The 23354-nt window shown below is 41.5% G+C and overlaps 2 protein-coding genes across 2 annotated transcripts; both read left to right on the top strand.

The window, feature by feature from the left end:
- The first annotated feature begins 1876 nt into the window (after nt 1–1876).
- Nucleotides 1877–10274, top strand: LOC138809418 (neutrophil collagenase-like). Its single transcript, XM_069995932.1, has 10 exons — nt 1877–1981; nt 3076–3320; nt 4055–4200; nt 4283–4408; nt 6209–6370; nt 7280–7397; nt 7959–8092; nt 8451–8604; nt 9284–9387; nt 9544–10274. Exons 1-10 carry the CDS (start codon nt 1898–1900, stop codon nt 9645–9647), a joined length of 1377 nt encoding a protein of 458 aa, XP_069852033.1. The 5' UTR covers nt 1877–1897; the 3' UTR covers nt 9648–10274.
- A 1650-nt stretch (nt 10275–11924) lies between these two features.
- LOC138809630 (matrix metalloproteinase-27-like) lies at nt 11925–21616 on the top strand. The gene is made up of 10 exons (XM_069996376.1): nt 11925–12026; nt 12879–13117; nt 14366–14514; nt 14606–14737; nt 16644–16805; nt 16990–17110; nt 18671–18801; nt 20031–20190; nt 20749–20852; nt 21375–21616. The coding sequence occupies exons 1-10, from the start codon at nt 11925–11927 to the stop codon at nt 21614–21616; spliced, it is 1542 nt and encodes a 513-aa protein (XP_069852477.1).
- Nucleotides 21617–23354: the final 1738 nt, after the last annotated feature.

Below are 23354 nucleotides of genomic sequence, written 5' to 3'. Positions count from 1 at the left end.
CCTCTCAAAAAGTAATCAGAAAAAGGCTATGTTGGAATTATGGCTCAACTGATAAAGCACCAGTCAAGCAAGCATAAGGCCCTGAGTTCAAATCCTAGTTAGTACTGGTGGGAAGGGATGGGAAGGAAAGGGGAGGGAAGAGGTGGGGAGGATCTTAATGACAGCTGAGTAGACGTGAAATAACACTAAAAATATATGATCCTAGAGGAAGCCAGTAGACTTGAGTAAGTCAAAATTAAAGAGCTTCATAAAATGAGGGACATCAAAAAACAAAAAAACAAAAAAACAAGCAGCAGAGAACATGCAGGAAACCTATAAAACTCACTGACAATACCTGGATGCACTGGGGGTGCCCTCTACTGGTATTCCCTGGACATGACATGGACATGACTCCACCCAAGGATTTGCCTCTCCTCCCTGCCAGCCCACTCTGGATCATCCAAAATATTACTCTAGGCACACACTGTAATCCTGACAATCTTTAGATTCTGGGATCAGGACACAGATTGTTTCTTAACAGAGGCATTAAAATGTTCACACTGGACATTTTAGAGGAGGCAAGCAAATTGGTGGGAAGAAGGATTAGGAAATTTCATGTTTACTCTTCATATTTCTATTTAAAATTTTAATTTTTGATAAATTAGCATATTTACGTTGTATTAAAGGATTCCTTGGAGTAAAGGACTTTGAAAGAACGCTAAGAGAGTGATGCAGACCTATAATCGCAGCACTCAGGAGACAGAGGCAGAAAGATCACAAGTTGAGGCCAGCCTGTACTACAGTGAAACTTGGTCTCAAGGGGGAAAATCGAATAAAGAAAAAACTTAGCATCAAAGAAATGAAAGGAATTTGGTTGACACCTCATAGTTAACATACTTGTTTTTACTCCTTCCCTCATCACAGCCGGTGGGATCCTAGCATGTGTTTGTTTGTCCTGTTGCCAGACCTCTGTACTTTTCACCTGGTATTTTGTGCTTAGTGCCTGGGTGTGTGCTGGGCACCCTGTGCATATTCTCACTTCACGGTCACAACACACCGGTGACATAGTGTCTATATCACTATCACCTTACACCTGAGAAAACTGAGCTCCTCAGCAGCCACTGGCCAACAGGGATGAGAAGTTGAAGTTAAGAAAAAAAGACAATAAGAAAATCATTCAAGTTCAAATAATGCTAAAGACTGTTGGCCCATCCGAGCCATGCCTCCAGCCCCTGGGGATGTTTTTTAATACAATGCAAAGCCACATCCTCTGGAAACATCCTTCCACTCGCTCAAGACATGGACACACACACACACACACACACACACACACACACACACACACTCACACACACATGCACTCCCACTCTCACACTTACATATTCACACGCACAGCCTGCTTAGTGACGGCATACACATTCTCTCCTCCTGGACAGCAGGTAGGTAAGGACAGATTTTGCAGTTGGACCCCTCCATCCCCAGACCCCTACCAGTCATCTAATAACATTTCCCTGCATAAACTAAAATATCACCAAAAAATGTAAACCTAGTACTTTGGGATCATCTCTTTTTTCCCTCTCCTTGACCAGACAATTTTGTAAAAGCAGATCTAACTATGAAAAGCAAAATATAGAAAATCACACTTTTTCTGCTGACGGACTCCTTAAATCACATTTGAAAACTGCAAGACCACCGGAGGGTGGTTAGCCCGGGTTGCCTCATACGCCTGATGCCGCAACTGCCCACAACTCTCCAGTGTCTTCATAAGGGACCGAAAGAGAGCAGTTCACACAGCCCAGGATGTGTGAACTCCAAGGTCCCAGCAGCAGAAGGGCTCTACCAGAGGATGCAAGGAGGAAGGCCAGCAGAGCCTGTATTTGAAGAGATGGCCATATTCAATCTGAAGACACTTATACTCATGTTCTTTCTCTACATGCAACTTTCCAAGGCCTTTCCAGTACCTTCTGAGCACCTCACGGAAAGAAATGCAAAAACTGTTCAGGTAAACTTTGATTGATTTGCTCATTATTAGAATATTGTAAGGGCAGAATTTTTGATTTAGTCTAAACAGCGTGGAAGAAATTATCTGGATGAAATTTATGAGGTTAACTTCTTTCAGAGACTTGGAGAATATTAAAGTTGACAAGGTGGAGTCTTAAAAAAATCTAGACATGAGGGGCTGGGAAGGTGGCTCAGTGGTAGAGTGCTTGCCTTGCATGCCTGAGGCCCTGGGTTCGATTCTTCAGCACCACATAAGCAAAAAGAAAAAAGCCAGAAGTGGCGCTGTGGCTCAAGTGGTAGAGCGCTAGCCTTGAGCTGAAGAGCTGAGGGACAGTGCCCAGGCCCAGAGTTCAGGCCCCACGACCAGACCCAAAAAAAAAAAAAATCTAGACATGAACACCAGCTGCCCAATTCAAACTAGCTAGGAATCCTCTAAGGAGGAATGGTTTTATTTCTATAAACTAAATGAGTTTCTTTCTTTCCTACAACTTTCCCTCCAATATACCTGCAATCCAGTTACTAATGGGGGGAAGTGTAGCTCAGTGGTAGAGCAGCTACCAAAGATGCACGGGCCTTGGGTTTGAGTCCCAGCACCAATTTTTTAAGTAAGATAGCAGTTATGATACATTACTAAATAGAAGTTACTACTTATGCTCCGGTATTAACATTGCTTTGTAGTCAAAAGTGTAGAAGAGAGCATGAGGATGGAGGATTATAGTTAACTAAAAATGAGTACATTGTATTACCTGATTTTCCATCACCAGATTGACTTTATAAGCTCTCAGAAGCAAAACTAATAGTTCAATGCTCAATATCCCCCTTAATAAAATAAAAAGAAGATGCAGAAAAGGAGGAGGAAGTCTCCATACACATTTTGTATGTGTGACTCCATCTTCATCCTCTCTGAGGCATCTACTTCGTGAATAAATTGCTAGAGCTCTGAATAGAAGGACTGTACTCTTTGTCTGTCTGTTATTAGTCCTGATATGAACTCTTAGTTAATTCTTGCATAACTTGGAAGAAAAATTGTAAAAATGTCAAAAAAATAGAAAAACATTTCACAGCAAGAATTCTCATGTGCTTTCTTTTTTCCAGAATTATCTAGAAAAGTTCTACCAATTACCAAGTCTCCAATATCAGTCTGCAAGGAAAAACAGCACCAGTATGATTGCTGAAAAGCTTAAAGAAATGCAGAGGTTTTTTGGGTTGAATGTGACAGGGAAGCCAAACAAGGAAACTCTGGAGATGATGGAGAAGCCTCGCTGTGGAGTGCCAGATAGTGGCGATTTTATGCTAACCCCAGGAAACCCCAAGTGGAAGCGCACAGATCTGACATACAGGTGATATTCCCAGAGTTCCAGACCGCATACACCTGGCCAGGAGTGACCAATACGCCAGGCCCGGGGATACTCCCAGGACAGACAGATAAAAACCCTTACTCGGCAGAGTATAAATAATGAATGAGTGGTCAATGAAAGATGAACATGTGTGTGAATGAAGGACAGAGATTCCCATAGGTTCTCTTAACTCAAATTTGCCATTTCTTTCTTCCTCAACTTCTTCCCCAAGTCTCCTAAACTAAATAGGATTTGGCAATAGGAGATATTTTCTCCCTCTCTTCTCTTCTCTTCTCTTCTCTTCTCTTCTCTTCTCTTCTCTTCTCTTCTCTTCTCTTCTCTTCTCTTCTCTTCTCGTCTTCTCCTCTCTTCTGTCTTCTCTTCTCCCTCTTCCCCTCCCTTCTCTTTTCTCTACCTCCCTCACTCCCCGCCCATGCTAGGATTGTCGCCCACCTCTCTTTAGGTTTTATTATTAATAATAACAATGGGCACTCTATGCAGAACATCACTCACCCAGCAGCAAACAAAATGCTTTACATGACTTGATAGGAGAGCTCTGCTCTTGCCCTCAGTTCCTGAGTGAGGACCTGATGTTGAAAGACGTGTAGCAACTTATCTAGACCCTTGTCTGTCTCAAGCTGGACCCTGCACTCCTGGCTTGTTCTCTACTTGCTCCAGTGTGCGGAGGGAGAGTCTTTGCAAATGAGTAATCCTCCATGCCCCTTCTCGTTTGGAAGGATTCTGAATACCGTACAGCTGTCAAAGGCGCAGGTGGAAAGAGCTGTTGAGGATGCCTTCCGAGTGTGGAGCAAGGCATCACCCCTCACATTCACCAGGGTCCTCCAGGGGGAAGCCGATATCATGATCGCGTTTGCTCGCAGAGGTAGGCCCACTGCAGACACACAGTTCTGCTTTCCCTGGCTCACCTGAAACCTGGGAGCTCACCACAGGTTGTCTTGTTTCAGATCATGGTGACAATTCTCCATTTGATGGGCCCAATGGGATCCTTGCTCATGCCTTTCAGCCTGGACCAGGAATTGGAGGAGATGCTCATTTTGATGCAGATGAAACCTGGACACAGAGCTCCAGCAGTAAGCTGTCCAAGGTTATGTCCACATTCCGCTTCAGCATTAACCTTCCCCACCGCACATTCGTGCACACATACACATTCCCACTCCCTATATTGCAATACTGCAAATACTTAAATAGATCATTTAAACTTTTTGCCAGTTTTAAATCAATGTAGGGTTTTTTTAATGGTCTGGTTCCTTAGGCAGTCAGCCCATTCCTGCTGCTATGACCAAAAACCTAAACCTCTGACATTAACCAAGAAACAATTCCCCCATCGTTTTAGAGCCTGCAAGGTTCAAAGTGCTGGCTTCTGGTGAGGTCCCTTGTGTTTTATTCTCATATACTGGAAGATAAAAGAGGACAAATGAGAACAAACTGGAAACCTCGAGCCCTTTTACAATAGCACTACTCTAAGCACTTCCCAAACAGGAACGCTATTGCTGGAAAGACTAACTTTCTAACACATGGATTTCTTTTTTTTTCTTTTTTTTTTTTTTGTCAGTCGTGGGGCCTGAACTCTGGGCCTGGGTGCTGTCCCTGAGCTCTTCAGCTCAAGGCTAACACTCTACCACTTGAGCCACAGCGCCACTTCCAGCTTTTTCTGCTTATGTGGTATTGTGGAATTGAACTCAGGGTCTCATGCATGTGAGGCAAACACTCTACCACTGAGCCACCTTCCCAGCCCTAACACATGGATTTCTGAGAGAGACGTTCAAACCATAAGAGGCAGGGATCCAAAAGCCGTGAATCATGGTCCACACCTGCCAAGGCTCTGCTTATTTAAGTGCAGGTTGTGGATCGTGTTTATACAGCATCCGGGGCCCTTCCACTCCACATGGCAGAGCTGAGTAGCTGCACGGAAGTTATAGGGCTCACAAAATGTGAAGTGCTTTGCCACTGCTCTTAGTCAGGTCTCTTTAAAAACATTCCGAAATTGAATGGGGTTTGAAAAGGCCAATTGATCATAAATAATCAGGATTATCTGGCAAAGGGTCCTAGTTCAGAAAGAGTTGCACGTTCACTTTACAGTTACTTTGTTTCCCAGGAGCTCTTTTCCAGGGGTAGATAGCAATCTGCTCCTTCCAGGACAAGCCTGGTGATAAGAATGTCTGGGCTGTCTGGAGGAAACAAGAGCTAGGACTGGCCACATGGTGAGGATAATATGCCAGAAAGCCATTTTTTTAATAATAAAAGGAAAGAAGCTTTCTACTTTCTCACACCATTTTCTCATCATCAATGTTGTGTCTGTCCCTGACCTAGGAGATATACCCAATATGCCCAAAGATAAATAATAATTTCCCGCGACTCTGTGTTCCCATAGCCCTAGGCACTAGCTCGGGTGGCCATTTCCTCTTGCCTTACTTACTGATACACTTATATGCTTTCTCCCCTGTCTAGTCTCTGCTCTCTAATTATTTTTCCAAGACAAAGCAAGGGTTGTCTTTGGAAAGGCTTTCTGCGTCGTATTGCCGCCTGTTTAAAAGTATCAGTGTTTACAGAATCTGTACCAAATTATGTCCAATTCTTTGCCTTCTCATTGAAGGCCCTGAGTGGTTCTTCTACTCTCTTCCTTCTTGCCTGCCTTAATGGTTGACATTCTCCAGCTATGCTGTGAATTGACTATTTTTAGGGTACATGCTGCCTTCCAACTCCTCTGCGCTTGCTCACTTGCTTCTTCCTGAAACATCCTTCTTTACCTCCAAGCCTACTTCAGACACATCTGACATTTGTCCTTCTATGACAAGGGCCACCCCCTCTAAAGATGGTGGACAGCCTGTCCATCTTCTTCCTAGATGATCCCACATGTCCTTGCATTTTAGATTACAACTTATTTCTTGTTGCTGCTCATGAATTCGGCCACTCCTTGGGGCTCTCGCATTCCTCTGATCCTGGTGCCTTGATGTATCCCAACTACGCTTTCAGGGAGCCCAGCACCTACTCCCTCCCTCAAGATGATATCAACGGCATTCAGGCCATCTATGGTAAGGCCGCCTGAAGAACAGTGCAGAATATGCTTACGTTGCATCTTGGTTCCATTCTGATGTTAACTGCCTTAAAAAAATGTTGGTGGCTAAGTGTGGTGATGTATTATTGTAATCTTAGCGTTTGGGAGAATGAGAAAGAACAGTCCCGAGACCTGGGACTATTGTTTGTGACAGCAGAACTTCCAGGAGTGATTAGCCCTACACTAACTCTCTGTACACACACACACACACACACACACACACACACACACACACACACACACACACACACACACACACACACACACACACACACACACACACACACACACACACACACACACACACACACACACACACACACACACACACACACACACACACACACACACACACACACACCCTATCCTTTCTTTGCTTACCAGTGTTTTAAGTTCTCTTAGCTATTAATATAGCCCTTCATTCCACAGTGATACAAATTCTTACAGAAAAGATGCTGACCTACAACTATAGTTCTGTACTGAAGTGTACAGGAGTGATATCAGATACTTGCTAGTGCATGACTACTGAGGGGGAGGAAGAAATAGATAATCAATGGCCACAAAAGTAGAAAGAGGAACTGAGAAAGGGGAGAATATTAGAGTTTAAAAAGGAAAGAACATGAAATTCAAATTTCTATACTTTCCAATGTAACTCATACAGAACCACTGTTACTCTTTTTTTTTTCTGGTCTGAACTCAGGTCCTTTGCACATGGTAGGTGGGTGCTGTACCATCTGAGCCATGTCCTCAGACACTATCACTACTCTTATTAGACAAACTGAATGTTTAAGCAGTGATCAGTGCCTTGCTTCCTCTCCACATGAAGGCCGTGAGTCCTAAAGGACTGTCTGAAGTGGACTTAGATTATGTTTCCACTCCCTCCTAGGTCCTTCACACGACCCCATCCAACCTACAGGACCCAGCACACCCAGAGCCTGCGACCCCCGGCTGACCTTTAGTGCTGCCACCACACTCCGTGGAGAAATACTCTTCTTTATAGACAAGTATGGAACTGGACTGTGCCTTCCCTCAACTTCTTGCACTGGCATGCCTTAAAACCATATACTACAGACGTCACTATTACCGCCCAACACATGGGCATCAGTATACGCTGCATAACTCAAAACACCCAGGGAAGGAAATGAAAAAACTAAAATATTTACAAGATATCTATGATGATGTCAATAGACCTGTTGACATCATCACAGATGAAGCTTGACTGCTTCAGAAATCAGTAATAAGTTTAACCCTAAAACATCCTCCTGGTCTGTTCAAATCAGTCAAGTTAGTGGACACATCACTTCACTAGCTCAGCTAGTGAATGTCCCCAATGTCCCCACAAATCTGTGCTGTTCACTGAGCTGGCTACTGTGTGTCCTGTATTGCTCCTACTCCCAGAGCTGCCACAGAGCCTTCACTTGCTCAGGGCCACAGGAAGTGACTGCAGAGTGTGTTCCTGGGCATGCAAATGTGCTTGTGAGTGTGTGAGTGTGTTTGTGGGTGTGCTTGTGAGTGCACAAGTGCATTCACGAGTGTGTGAGTGCCTCCTTATGTCCCATCATCAGGTATTTCTGGAGACGACACCCTCAGCTGCGGCAAGTCGAGCTCAATTTCATTTCTCTGTTCTGGCCAGCCCTCCCAAGTGGCATTCAGGCTGCTTACGAGGATCTTGATAGAGACCTAGTGTTCCTGTTTAAAGGTAACTTCCTGAGGTTTTCTTCTTATTCTAGTCCTCCCTGAAGAGGCAGGCTGGGTCCTTTGTGGTCACTAACTACCATGTGAATTTGAGCAGGCTGCATGCTCTCCAGGACTCAGGGCCTCATCCATGAAATGAGAAGATGGCACTGGGTCATCTGTATTCTCCATCCTCACATGAGGTGTAATTCTCTAAGATTCCTCAAGGTGATAACTTAGCTTTGGTGGAAAAGCCACAGGTGATAAGACATCAGCTGTGGATCCCTGAATGTCAGTTAAGAAGTGTGAACATGGATGAATGATGGGGCTGAACAGCCCCTGTGAACTTCTCTCATTTCATGTGTAACCTGAGCTTTTGGCAGGCAGGCAATACTGGGCTTTGAGTGGCTATGACATCCAGCCAGGTTACCCCAGGGACATCTCAAACTACGGCTTCCCACACACCATCCAGGCGATCGATGCCGCTGTTTCCTATGCAGGAAAGACATACTTCTTTGTGAATGACCAGTTCTGGAGGTAAGGTAATCTGCTTTGGGGTTTTTTTTTCCAAGTGGAAGTTGGAATCTGTGTTTCTCTGCCCTGTTTACAAGCCAGCAGCAATCAGGCATCTTAAGGTTAAAAAAAAATCTAGATGGTCTTTGATAGCTTTAGTGGGAATAATAATGCTTTTTACACAAAATGGTTGGAGTGGAACATGGCTTCTGAAATTTCCATTTTTATAAAATCATAATGCCTGGATAAAAGTATTGAGGATTCTATATCATAAAGCTATATACATCCTCACTCAGCACCAGGGCAGGACAAAAGAGAGACGGGGGAAGACCAGACTATGACTTGGAGTTAAATTCCAATATGTCCAATAAACTTCGTCCAGAACACCTGCACATATTAATGTGTAGGATAAACTTAGCATTCACATTTATACACACACATACATATATATGCAAATGTGCTAAGTATCAACAAAATACAATCTGGAGTAGATGCAAGCTCTTGCTTTGGGAAATAACAGAACTTGTTCTTATAGTTAATGGCACTCATATATTTTATAAGTAAATATGTAGCCTTAGAAACAAGCCATTCCTAATCTCAGCAAATAGGACACTGGAAGAGTGGATGAGAGTGTACTTTATGACATGCAATAAAAATAAAACTTGTGTTGATTTTAAATCCTGTAATGGTTTGTCCTTACCAGATATGATAACCAAAGGCAATCCATGGAGCCAGGTTATCCTCAAGAGGTGTCCCGTGTCTTTCCAGGATTAGAAAGTAGAATTGATGCTGTTTTCCTGCAGGATTGTAAGTAGGAAGAAAACTATGATCAAATCTGTTTAAAGTTTGAAAATGACATGTTTTCCTTTGGATGTTATATTTGGGCAGGGGCTATGTTTATAGTTGAAGATGTTTGAGATCTTCTATATGCTAATTCAATACATTATCTCTCTTTTTTAATAGATTTCTTCCTTTTCTTCAGTGGGCCAAGATATTATGCATTTAATCTTCTTGCTCGTAGAGTTACCAGAGTTGCAAGAAGCAATTTATGGCTAAATTGTAGATAAAGAAGCAAGATTGGAAATACTTCTGTCTATGTCCTTATTATGGACCTTACATATGCACACACTGTCCTGTGGATGCTTCTCTCACTACCGGATAACAAATAAGGTTCTCTCCACCGCCACATTCTCTGGGCCTGTTCTCAGCAAGAAGACACTTAGAAGATTCCATTGTTGGCCCAGGCTTATTTTGTTCTTTGATATTCCATCTCAGTGTAGGGGTGCCATCTCACAGGGACGAAGTGCGCCCCTCTTGTCCCCACAGTGCTCATGAATTCATTACTTGTTGATCTGACTTCTGTAACTCACTATCTCATTGCTTTCTTCTCTCACTTTGAATATTCTCGAGACTCTAAACATCTCTTACATTAAATATGCTGCATGAAGTTTAGCAATGAATTTGGGTTAGAGGTAAGGGTTATAAACTACATAGAGAATATACATGAGGCTCTTACAGAAATTGTGGTGTTATTTTTTTGCTCTTGGAAAGAAATAAAGAGAATTTAAGTTGTGGTTTGAATTGCATCCCTTTCAAAAAGAATATTGAGGTCATAGACATGGTACTGTTGATTATGAACTGACTTGGAACCAGAGTGTTCACAGCTGTAAGCAATTGAGTTAACATCGTTTCAAGGTGGGCCCTTAATCTATATTTTGTTATTATAAGAAGAGGGAAAGGCTACGGAATGTATCTCAGTGCCAGAACATTTTCCTAGTCCTGGGTACAACCCCTAGTACTTCTCAGGAAAAAAACAACATGAGAGAATGACTTGGCGACCACACAAGGAAGAAGACTGAAGACAGAGCCTAAGATTGGAATGATGCATCTACAAGCCAAGGAATCCCAGGACTGCCAACAACCACCCCAAGATTGGGAAAAGGCTAGGAAGGAACTTTTCCTATAGCCTCCAGGCTATAGGCATAGGCACTTCTGAGTTTGGTCTTCTGTTCTTCATGACTGTGAGAGAATAAATGTGTATTGTTTTATGCCACCAAATGTGCTACTTTGTACACTAAGAGGAGGAACCATCAGTGCTGAAATAAAGCCTTGCTAAGGATTCCTGGGTATCTTCCAGGACAGCAGCAAAAAGAAGAGATCCCATTTCCTCTCCTGCCTCCTTCAAAATAAGCCCTAAAGGCCAGGAATTATATGTTTACTTAGGGTCTGTAGTAGATTCTTAAGCTATAGTACAGATGTTTTATTCAGGATACAGTTCAAGGAAGAAATTTGGAAAGGTTTATGCATGAGTTGCTAATATTTGGGAAGAAAAAGAAGGAAATTTTAACACACAGTAGAGAAAAGGGTGAGAACACCACAAGTTGTGTTGCTTGGTCAGAAAGTGGCCCACATAAAGAAAAGAATACTGAAATCAATCCAAAAGACTGTCTCTAACCATACCTTTATTTCTAATATTAATTCTGGCCCCCTCCGCCTTTGTAATCTGTGTCCTTTATGAGTTCTTCATCTTGCTAGTCAACTGTCTTCCTCATGAAACCCACTGTTCCATCCTCTATGGCTACGTTTGCCCTCATCAGAACAGATTTCCTACAGCTCATTTCTGCAGTTTCCTGCTTCCTTCTGCTCAAAGAGATGGGTAGATGGCCCCATTCAATAGTCTGAGGATACAGATAGAACAAATGTGGGGTGGGGAGGAGGTCCCCTTGTGCAGCCTCTCTGTCTGCCTCTGCCTGCCACTTCCCCCTCTCTTCCTACTTCCTAGCTGCTGTAGGGTGAGCAACTTTTCTCTACTACCTCTTTTCTTTTACCATGGCCTCAAGCAATGAAGCCAACATGATGGACCTTACCCTTTAAAACCATGAGCCCAAAGAAATCCTTCCTCCCTGAAGTTGCTCTCTTGTATTTTGCCACAGCAACACACCACCTGGCAGTGTGTTGGTATAAGCCTGAATTCACCAACCAGACTGCATTCACCACAACTGATGAATGTCTGAAAACTTTATGGTTTTCTTCAGAAGAAAATTATTTCATACACTTACAAGAATTTATGAATAGGAAAATCTAACAACATTGCAAGAGAAAACTAACTTGGAGACACGTTTCCTAGAATGTTCAATTCAATAATAAACAATGTGGTTAGTCAACAATGACAGATTATGATTGTGAAATCAAGTCTATCTAAGGAAAAAAATCAACTTGTGACACACTTCATGGTGAGTTTCCTTTTCTGTTATTAATTAAATGTTAATGCAAACTGATTCATGCCACGTCTCACTATTTTCTAAATTCTGTACACACAGAAACAGGCTTCAACTGAAAGAGGAATGAAGAGCCATTGGCCTTTGTTTTTGGTTCTTATAACATTTTCTTCTGCGTTTCCTGCAGACTTGGAGGTTGAGAATGAGGGAGACAAGCAGCTGGCTCAGGTACTGTCTTAATAAATCTTGTTAGCAAATAATGATTTTCATTGTATTACCTTTCTCAGATCCTAGAAAGATGGCAAATTCCAGCAAGAGTCCCAGACTTTCTTGTGAGAAGGAATCACTTTCTGTTTGTCTAAAGACATCAGAGACTGTGGGAAAGCGGGGATGCAAGAAAAACAGGGAACAGAATCTACTAAAACTTTTTTTTTTAATGGTCACAAGTGTAACAGTATTTAGTGAGTGGAGGAAGGGTCAGACCTACAAAGAGTAGAGATCTCTGTAATCATAATTGAAGACATCCAGAAGGATCCAATGTACAATATGGACAGCGTGTTTGTGTGTGTGTGTGTGTGTGTGTGTGTGTGTTTGCACACTGCTTTGGAAATTCCTCTTAAAAGTCAGTGCAGTTAATTGGTAGTATTCGTTAAATAAAATAAATATGAAAAACAGATAATAAGCTATCTCTTCCAGAATTTGCCCTAAAAATTCTAAGTGTAAGAAATAGCAAAAGTATGTCAGATGTGTTGACATTAAATAGGTAGATGTTTCATTCTGTTCTGTGGAAGTTCGGAGTTTTAAAGGCTGTGTGATTTGGCTAATTCTGGTCACTCACAAATCAACTGATTCTTGAACCGGTAAGATCAGGATGACTCCTTTCTTTCCTCTTTCTGTTTTTCCTTTCTTCTTTCCCCTCACTATTCATTTCCTTCTTTCCCTCCCTATTGCCAAAATATGTATATATGTGTATATATGAATATGGACTTATATTTACATATATATCAAGCTATCTTATTTTATCCTGAGATGGAGATTCGCTCTCCTAGAGTCTGTGTTTCTTTTTGTCTTTTTGGTCAGGCATATCTCAACCAGTTCTACTCTCTTGAAATAGAAGGGAGTCATCTCATTCAAAGCAAGAATAGAAGCCTCCTAGATGGCAAAATTCGGGAAATGCAAGCATTTTTCGGATTGACAGTGACGGGGAAACTGGACTCAAACACTCTTGAAATCATGAAGGCACCCAGGTGCGGGGTGCCCGACGTGGGGCAGTATGGCTACACTCTGCCTGGGTGGCAAAAGCATCACCTCACATACAGGTAACGCTTCTACCAAAGGAACAGAGTATCACCTCCAGGACATGAGAGTTTATGCCACTGACAGTCCCCGTGTATGCATGTGCAATTGTGCGTGTGTGATTTCATAGATTTCCTACATTCTATCCTCTCTACACACCTGTGAAGCAGGCTCTGATGGAACTCCCCCCCTTATGTGCAGAGAAACAAAATCAAAAGGTGATTTCCCATAGCCACGGTTACATGGGAGACTGACTTCAGTCACTAGGCTCTGCTATTCCCTGTGGAAGCTCAGGCTCAGGAGCACCACCAGCAAGCAGGACAAGCCTGAAGGCAGGATGAAGATGTGCAGTGGGACTAGGAAAGCACTGGAATGCAGGCAGCTCAGGTTAGAACTGTCCCATCTTTGGTAGGTCCAAGTATGGAAGATGGGGTTGGGTGTCTTGAGGAAGGGGAGGTTAAGTTTCTGCTAGAACATAGATGACCTATGACACCTGCCTGGAAAACAAGAAGCAGGAATGTTTACCACCACTGTGGAGACTTTTTTCCCTGAGACTTAGGACTTGAGATCAAAATGGACGGGACTTATCTAGGAAGGAAACACAAGCAAGAGAAAAAAAATCCGTAAATTCTTTGTAGCTCTTATGACTCAACTCAGGATACATGCACACCTTTGAGTACACAGCCACTTGAGAAACTAAAGCTCAGCTGTTTAAAAAGACATGTAATATATTTACATACAGTCAGGATGTGTTCTTAAGAAAATTCTTCAACTGCTTTGAATCTGCTTTGTAAGAGCAGTAACACTGCCTGATTCACTGGGAAGACGAAAGACTTGACTTGCATACCACATAATAAAGTGATAGCAAATGAAGTGCTGTGCCAATGTCATGTTATATGAAAATTGCTTCAGTGAGGTGATCTGCAAATGTGAGATAATGATGCAATACCAAATGTTATTGGAGTCCATGATTGGTAAGGTACAAATTATTGCTTTTAGCAGGTATGTGCACACATATATAGATTACCAGCCATTGCCATCTACATTCTCATTTTCTTTTTTTTTTCTCCTGGGGCTTGAACTTAGGGCCTGAGCACTGTCCCTGAGCTTCTTTTGCTCAAGACTAGCACTCTATCACTTGAGCCACAGTGCCACTTTCAGCCTTTTCTATTTATGAGGTACTGAGGAATCAAACCCAGGGCTTCATGCAAGCTAGGCAAGCACTCTACCACAGAGTCACCTTCCCAGCCCCTCCTCATTCTCTTTTTCAGAATAATGAACTACACTCCAGACATGGCACGTGCCGACGTGGATGAAGCCATCCACAAAGCTTTAGCAGTGTGGAGCAAAGTCACTCCACTGACATTCACCAAGGTCTCCAGGGGCATTGCAGACATCATGGTTGCCTTTAGGACCCGAGGTAGGGCTTCCAACAGAGAAACATGTGCTAATTTTCATCTCAGGAGGTTTTTGGAGGAGGCTGATCTTTGTCCTCGTGAATTGTGTCTCAGTCCATGGCTGGTGCCCTCGGTACTTCGATGGCCCCCTGGGAGTGCTTGGCCACGCCTTTCCTCCTGGTCTGGGGCTGGGTGGTGACACTCACTTTGATGAGGATGAGAAGTGGACAACCACAGATGAGGCAGGTGAGTCTAAGAGTCTTCATAAGAAATTTGTATTATTCCACAGAATAACTGCCACAGGTAGCTTTGTAGCTAATTGCCTTTTACCTCCAAATTTCTTAATTTCTCCAAGTTTTCTATATTCCAAGATGGCATTACTAGAAGTGTCGAATAGCTACTTGAACAACTGCATGGTCCACACAATATCTGTACAGTGTCCTCACAAATTTGCTAGTCCTGGTGTGACATCAGCTTTTTTCATCTATTCATGTGCTTACTCATAGGTCCACAATACTTGAGGGCCCACTTTGTGCCTATCACTAGGGCCTGTCTTCCCTTATCCCAGGAAAGTACAAGTTGTAGGTGTCTGGTGGGCAGGGAAGCTTCATTAAACAGTCTTGACCAAATGACTGTACAACACAAGTTAATGGCACACAAAAATCTGTTCTTCCATGTATAGTGAGGCTGACAGAGAGATCCTGACTAGCCAAGCTATGAGGAGCAAGGCAGTATGGGATTGGTCCCTGCCATCACCTCATGAGTTAGCATCACAAGCAGACAAGACAACAAAGGGAGATTAAACCACATCTGCTGTGCATCTTCTGCTTAGACATAAGGCACTTCTTAATGGCTGTGCTCAGACAGTTACAAGGATATAGTGTACAACTTGCCAAAATCAGGATTAGAGAGGCAGAGATCAAAGATGGCACTATCTTTCCATCTTATAAAATGAATATGACCCATATTGCTCTAAGTCCTGCCAAAGGGGATGTATGAGATAAATTATTAATAAGCGTTTCTGGACCCAAGTTGGCAGGGCTTGCCTGAAGGACAGGGAACAAATACAACCCTCAACCAAGTTCTGGGTAGCAGCCCAAACAGCAGTTCTGAAAGAGTCACCTTTTGACCACTTTGTTACATTTCCTCTGAGTAGAAGGAAGCCAGAGAAGGAATACACTGGCAGAAGGAATGGAAGAAAGAACATAAGAAGTGTAGTAATGCAATAAAACTCTGTAGCAATAGAAAAATAAAATATAAGGCTGGGGAAAGACAAGGATCAGATCCTGGTGGCTATGGGAATCTACAGACTATGGAGAACCTCTGAAGAATATCAGCATGTATAAAATATTCACATATTGCATTTTTTTTTGTCAGTTGTGGGGCTTGAACTCTGGGCCTGGGCACTGTCCCTGAGCTCTTCAGCTCAAGGCAAGTACTCTATCACTTGAGCCACAGCGCCACTTCTGGTTTTCTGGCAGTTAACTGGAGATAAGAGTCTCACAGATGTTCCTGCCTGGGCTGACTTTGAACTGGGATCCTCAGACCTCAGCCTCCTGAGTAGCTAGGATAACAGGCGTGAGCCACTGGCACGGGATTTCATAATTTTTTAACAATACTATTTATTTCTGAGTCAGTGCTTACAAGTCATTTACCTATGGTGGGTTAAATTTCTCCATAATATGACTATTACTAATTATTAGTTATTAGACCTGAAATATTTCCCAGATCAATGATGGCACATATATGTTATTACAATCAACTTTTGTACAAAGACTTTCATTTCCCTCAGCTACTTTCTGTCTTACAGGAAACCATTCTCTCTTGCATGGGCACATTCTCTCTCTCTCTCTCTCTCTCCTCTCTCTCTCTCTCTCTCTCTCTCTCTCTCTCTCTCTCTCTCTCTCTCTCTCTCTCTCTCTCTCTCTCTCTGTGTGTGTGTGTGTGTGTGTGCGCATGCGTGTATGTGTGTGTCTTCTGTCTCTCTGTCTCTCTCTCTTTTCTCTCCCTCCCTCTCTGATGATGAGTAAGCCCAGGGCCTTGACCATTCTAGACAAATAGCAAGCACTCTACCATTGAGAAACATTCCCAACAGCCATTCTCCTTTTGATCAACTCATTCCTCATGTTTTCTTTTTTTAAAAAAAATTAAGGTTTCAACTTGTTCCTTGTGGCTGCTCATGAATTTGGTCATTCACTGGGACTCTCTCACTCCAATGATCAAACAGCTTTGATGTTCCCGAACTATGTCTCCCTGGACCCTAACAGATATCCACTTTCTCAGGATGATATCAATGGAATCCAATCCATCTACGGTGAGGAAAGTGATAAGCCTGAAGGTATGACAACTAAATAGGAAGCTTTTGAGAAAGGATATTGAGAAAGTTGCTCCGTGAAATTATTATCATGAGGCAATTATTTGCTTAGGTGAAATTTGTATGTAGACATATTTCCTCATGCCTTCTTAATGTGTTGTGGTATTTTCTTTTCACATCAAAGGAGGTCTACCCCAGGCAACCTCCAAGCCAAGGGCACCCACCATACCCCATGCCTGCGACCCTGACCTGACCTTTGATGCTATTACTACCTTGCGCAGAGAAGTCATGTTCTTTAAAGGCAGGTAAACCTATTCCCTTAACACTCAACCACCTATGGAGAGTTTTCTATCCAAGGAATTTGGGAACTGCCCATGCACATGCCCCTTACTTAACATGTTACGACTGCGTATGCTGTTGTTTTGCCACCTGCATATATCTTAGACCCTGTTTGAAATTTTTGTTTTGAAATGTTTTAGAGTAACTTTTTGAATGATCATAAGAATGTGAAGTATATTTTCAGTGACTTTTTGGCAACATAAAGTGCCGTTCCCTGTAGTGTTGCTTAAACCACCCTATGCTTGATATCAGAAGCTTATCGAGATTCTTTTCATGAATTTTGTTAACAAGTTCAGATCATAATGACATCTTGACATTGCAGTAGTTTTTCCATGAAAATCAGAAATAACTAAAAGCAAGTCCTCTTTCCTCAATCAGAGCCTAAATCTAGACCAGCATAGCACACCACCTGCCATTTCTTAATGTTTCATCAGTGAAAGAGTAACTGTAACAGGAAGTTTACCATATTCGCTCACTTCATTCACTATTTATAACTTATTGGGTTTAATTGCCATCTACATTGTATATCAATTATGTTCATAACTGTTTTCAGAGTCCCATGACCATTTTCAGAGACAAATGTCAGGACATACATCATTTGACTAGGATCTGGGGGAGGGGGCAGGCAGGGAGAATATGTGAAATGGGACTCCTTTCAGCAGGACTGTCCACCACTGTACAGGTTATCACACAGGCTTACTTGGAAATGGAAATGGAAGACAGAGTCTTCTCAGCTATCACTTACAGATTCACAGTTTTATAGGCAGAAGGAAATTCTGAGCAACTATTTTGGCAGGCCAATGACAACATTTCTTCATTCCAGGAAACATCAGCATCAAACATTCCTCCTAGGTTGCTTGGTATTGGCTTAGCATGTTGGATGTCGCTACACAGATGAGATCATTGAGCACTCAAGACCTATTTTTATAAGATTTCCATGGATAGGGGCTGGGAAGGTGGCTCAGTGGTAGAGTGCTTGCCTTGCATGCATGAGGCCCTGGGTTCGATTCCTCAGCACCACATAAGCAAAAAGAAAGAAGCCAGAAGTGGCGCTGTGGCTCAAGTGGTAGAGCACTAGCCTTGAGCTGAAGAACTGAGGGACAGTGCCCAGGCCCAGAGTTCAGGCACCACGACCGGACCCAAAAAAAAAAAAAAAAAAAGATTTCCATGGATAGTTTGCCACTTAAGCATGCCAGAGGGTGCACACAAAGACACGTCCTCCTGACCTTGGTAGTCCAAAGGATAAAACTGAATTCGCAACCATCTAAACTCTGAGGAGAAAGCTGAATCTCTAAAGCATTTGAAGACACTACCAACTGACTGCAGGAAAAACAAGCCTGCAGTTGTAACCTTCTCTGTGTAGATACACAGACTGCATATATAACATAGGTCTGTGATGCAGACGTACAGAATGTGTATATAACGTAGGTCTGTGATGCAGACATACAGACTGCATATGTAACGTAGGTCTGTGATGTAGATGTTCTGACTACATACGTAACATAGGTTTCGTTTGTTGAACACAGGCACTTGTGGAGGATCTATTATGATATTGCTGATGTTGAATTTGAACCAATTGCTTCGTTTTGGCCATTTCTGCCAGCTGATCTGCAAGCAGCATATGAGAACCCCAATGATAAGATTCTGGTTTTTAAAGGTAAATTTGCCTATCAGGACTCTCCCCCTGTACATAGAGGCCTGGTCTTTTGGGGTAAGGAATATAATTTTCATGTATGAGCCAAATGGACAGGGCTTCTGCCCACATCTTAGATTTTTGTCAAAAAGAACTATTAATCCAGATAACTACTAATCCAGATGCCGGTGTTGGCCCAAGCCTATAATCCTAGCTACTGAGGAGGCTAAGATCTGAAGACAGCAGTTCAAAGTCAGCCTGGGCAGGAAAGTCTGTGAGTCTTTTACCTCCAATAACTGACTCAGGAAAAAGTCAAAAGTGGTGATGTAGCTCAAGTGGTAGAGCTTTAGCTTTGAGCAAAAGAGCCAGAGACAGCACCTGCGCCAAGATCAAGCCTAGGATTGGAACAAAAGAGAACAACAACAAAAAAAGCAACTATCATGGGGTTCTCTGTGGCTGTGATCATAAGAGAAACCTGTATAATAAAAACTTCAAAAACTCCTCCTTTTTACCCAGTAATGATAATCTCCCTCTCTTTTATAGGGTTATATAATTTTTTAAATACAACTAAATTTAATTGTTTTAATATACTTTGAAAGCCATTTTATTGATAAATATTTTCATTAGAACTGTTAGTAAGTATAGTGTTTAATAGACATGGTAAAATCTGACAAATTGACTTGGTCCAGAACTTTGAACAGAATTTTCTTGTTACCTATCCCATGACTAACAAAAAAGGGGGGTTATATAACATTTAAAAATAAAAATAAGAGCTGTTATGAATTTCAAACAACAAATAATTTTTATGTGTGCCCTTTATAATGTTTTAGATAGGCTTATAACAAGTTATTTCATTGTTTGCATGAAATTCAAATAGAACTGCTTCCTTTATTTCAGCAGCCTTACTTTTATTTGGATTTCATTAGATTATGAGCCTTTGAGAATATACGAGCCTGAAATTTAGAAAGTGTCCAAACATACTTAATTATTTTGACAGCCAATTAAAAGTGATCACGAAAGTGAAGCTGGTTGAAGAGAGTATGCTTATGAGTCACTACTGTTATGTTTCTTTGTGTAACAGTGCTCATAGAGGCAGCTGGAGAAAAGGGGAAGGACAAATGGAGGCCCAGAATGACTAAACACCGAGGCTGAGAGGAACTAGGCATCTAGCTATCTTTAAACTCCTTGCAGGGTTAGTTTTCCTCTCTCTAGGACATATTGATCAGAAGATAATCACTTTTGCTTCTTTCCAGATGAAAACTTCTGGATGATCAGTGAGTATGCTGTCCTGCCAGATTATCCCAAATCTATCTACAGCCTTGGTTTTCCAAGACACGTGAAGAAAATCGATGCAGCTGTCTGTGACCAGAACACAAAGAAAACCTACTTCTTTGTGGGCATCTGGTGCTGGAGGTACGTTAGCAGACAACTGACCCCTTTATTTAATCGTGGTGAAGTATCCACAAGAGTACCTCTGCCACACAGAACAAAGCAAAACAACCCTGTGGTTTTCTTCAAGGTGAACTGTGTTGAAGGCAATCTCTGGAGAGTGACATTTACTAAACTGAAAGATGTTTCAGTCAGCCCAATCATCTTTCTTTGGAATAAAAGATAAAGATATGAGATGAAATAATAAATAAAAATAATAAATCTAGTGCCAGACAAACTGACAACGATGAGAATCTAGGAAAGCTAGTTCCACAGCTCGTTTAACAATTTGTCAGAATAGTTCCAGCCTGACAAACAACAGGGTCTTTTCCCCTGACTACTTGTTGTTGTTGTTGTTAACATACTCTAAGTGACTCAACTGAACATAATCTTCCTCATAGTTTTGTTACTGATCCTAATCAATTCCCTTTGCCAGTGTTATCCTCCTCCCCATGTCCCTACTTGATTCTAAGTTGGGAAGTAAAAGAATGAAGCTCCTCAGAACAGAAATTCACTGGAAACCTTTCACATTCATGCATGCAGATATGATGAGATGACCCAAAGAATGGACAGGGGGTACCCACAGAGAGTGGTGAGACACTTTCCAGGAATCAGTCTCCGCGTGGATGCTGCTTTCCAGCATAAAGGTAAGCGCTGGTGTCTGCACTTTGAGGGTGCTTGGGAGATTGTACTGACTGTACAAGAAGGTGGCACACAATCTTCAACATCTTTATTTCAGTGTAATCTTAGTAGATTAATACAGCAATAGCAATGATGCTCAAATTTATCTATATATGTATGTATATTTATCAATTGTAGATATTATATATATATATATATATATATATATATATATATATATATAAAGAGTTACCAAACTTTAATGTACATAGCTTGGTGTTCACATGTGAAAACTACAAATTTCAAGTATCAAGGAAATAGGATTGTAGATGGAACCCAGGAGAACCTCAGGCAATTTATCACACACAGTCTAACTACTATATTTTCTAAGATAACTAGATCATACAGTTACCAAGTATACAATGTGTCTATGTAATTCTACAAGTGTCTTTGCCCTTCATAGTGTCATTTTTATTCTCTTTTCATAAAAATATATGGCCCCATTACACAGTCATAGAAGATGATTAATCATGCTTCTCCATCTCCAGAATTCTTCTATTTCTTTCGGGGATCAAAGCAATTTGAATATGACATAAAGTCAAGAAACATCACCCGAGTGATGAGAACCAATTCCTGGTTCAAGTGCAAAGAACCATTAAATTCATCATTTGACTTTGGAATCGAGGAAAAAGCACATTCCGGAGGCATAAGGATATTATGTCATAAAAAATTAAGCTTTCTTATTTTCAGTATTGTTCATCTGTTGAAACAAATTTATAGCTCTCAATAAATTCATATAGCTAAAATAAACCTCAAGAATTCTTTTAATCTGAACTCTGCCTCCAAGGAAACTAGAATCACTGTTTAATATGGAGCTGTTAGTCCTACTTCTAAACATCTATTGGTAAAAATTTGACAACCATTTTGAGCTACCTGGTTCTTTTAACAAGAAGTTATTAAGTGTAAACAAAATTTCTGGTCCAGACGCTGGTGGCTCACACCTGTAACCCTACCAACTCAGGAGACTGAGATCTGAGGATCATGGTTCAAAGCCATCCCAGTCAGGAAAGTCTATAAGAATCACCAGAATATTGGAAGTGAAGCTGGGACTCAAAGTGGTAGAGTGCCTTGAATGAAAGAGCTCAGGGACATCTTCCAGGTCCTGAGTTCAAGCCCCATGCCCAACAAAGAAAAAAAGTCTGACTATGTTTTAAGCCCACTTTATGCTTTGTGGATCTAAGAAAATAGGATGTGTCTTAAAACTAAATATTAAGATATTTATTAAACAAATCATTAGCATTCCATTTTGTCTGTCTCTTTGAGGTTTGAGAGACCCAATAAAATGCATTTCTCATCCCTATACATGCTGTGAATTCACCGATCAAGTAAGTTATTTCCCACAAAGAAGGGCAAGAACCTGCATACATGCAGGGTATTTAACACTTGGGGAAAGAAATGTTACTCCTGCCCTCTCAACATTGTTCTCAAACATTTAACCATTCCTTCTTTATAGATTGCTGAATGGATCAGCCGTGTGTTGTGGTAGAGAGAAATTAGTTGTAACTTAGCTAATTTTTCCTGAACAAATGAAAGAATGGAGTGTCCATTCACTAGGGTAATAAAGATTAGGAGGAGAAAATTCAAAATAGGAAATCGAAATGCCCCATAGGGACATAAATAAATGTCTTCTCTACTAAGAAAAGCCTGAGGTTAGAAAAATAAACTAGAGAGTGGTCATTGTATAGCAACATGGGACTGAAACAGACTGCCCATGTGGTGACCCAGAGAGAAACATGCAGAAATTGAAAACTAAGCCCCGATCGTTAATTAATAGATTGAACGTTGTACAGCGTTGTTTCTACAATTCATCTTGTGGGCGTGGTATTGTTCTTTCTATGGGACGTCCATTCTTCATGCTGTGGGTCACTGGGCTCCCTACTGTACCCTGCATGACTTACTAGAATTCTGCAAACTTCTGATGGATGCTGCAACCAGAGCGTGAGCATATCTTGGCAAGTCACAGGGGATGGGAAACTAGTCTTAACATCCCAGCTTTAAACACATTAGCACACTCAAAAGAACAGAAAATGATTCATGTCAACAGTACCAGCTGTGATTTCACTTTGTAGTTTTATATTTAAAGCCATACCATACGTTTGTTTCAATAATATAGAATATAGAAAATGAGGCGGCTTCGGTCCTGCCATAGTGAGAAGAAACTGACTTACTATGACACAGACATCTGCCATGCCTCCTACAGCAAACTACAAGCAAAAGTCTGCCATGCCTCCTACAGCAGAGTTTTGGCCTTGCATGCTACTTCCATGAACATCACAAACATCTATGACACGTTTTCTTATTCTGAATAGGGGAACTTGATTTAGGAAATAAAAAAATGAACCAATCTAAACAACTTCACATTAAAGGATATGTTTCTTTAAAAAATGTTTTTTCTACTTTAGTCTTTCATTCAAATTAGGCAAACTTCCTGCTTTCCACAGACCCTTCTAAGCCAATTCTACAATGAT

This window comes from Dipodomys merriami, unplaced genomic scaffold, assembly GCF_024711535.1.
Source record: "Dipodomys merriami isolate MVZ:Mamm:240054 unplaced genomic scaffold, mDipMer1.0.p SCAF_103, whole genome shotgun sequence".
Taxonomy (NCBI): domain Eukaryota; kingdom Metazoa; phylum Chordata; class Mammalia; order Rodentia; family Heteromyidae; genus Dipodomys; species Dipodomys merriami.
Note: the sequence above shows the minus strand (reverse complement) of the source record. Positions and strands in the feature narration are given on the sequence as shown.

Coding starts and splice junctions, on each gene's coding strand:
- LOC138809418 (XM_069995932.1), top strand. CDS start 1,898: ATGTTCTTTCTCTACATGCAACTTTCCAAGGCCTTTCCAGTACCTTCT. Junction 3,321..4,054: donor CGCACAGATCTGACATACAG/GTGATATTCCCA, acceptor CTCGTTTGGAAG/GATTCTGAATACCGTACAGC. Junction 7,398..7,958: donor ATACTCTTCTTTATAGACAA/GTATGGAACTGG, acceptor TCCCATCATCAG/GTATTTCTGGAGACGACACC.
- LOC138809630 (XM_069996376.1), top strand. CDS start 11,925: ATGAAGAGCCATTGGCCTTTGTTTTTGGTTCTTATAACATTTTCTTCT. Junction 17,111..18,670: donor GTCATGTTCTTTAAAGGCAG/GTAAACCTATTC, acceptor TGTTGAACACAG/GCACTTGTGGAGGATCTATT. Junction 18,802..20,030: donor TAAGATTCTGGTTTTTAAAG/GTAAATTTGCCT, acceptor GCTTCTTTCCAG/ATGAAAACTTCTGGATGATC.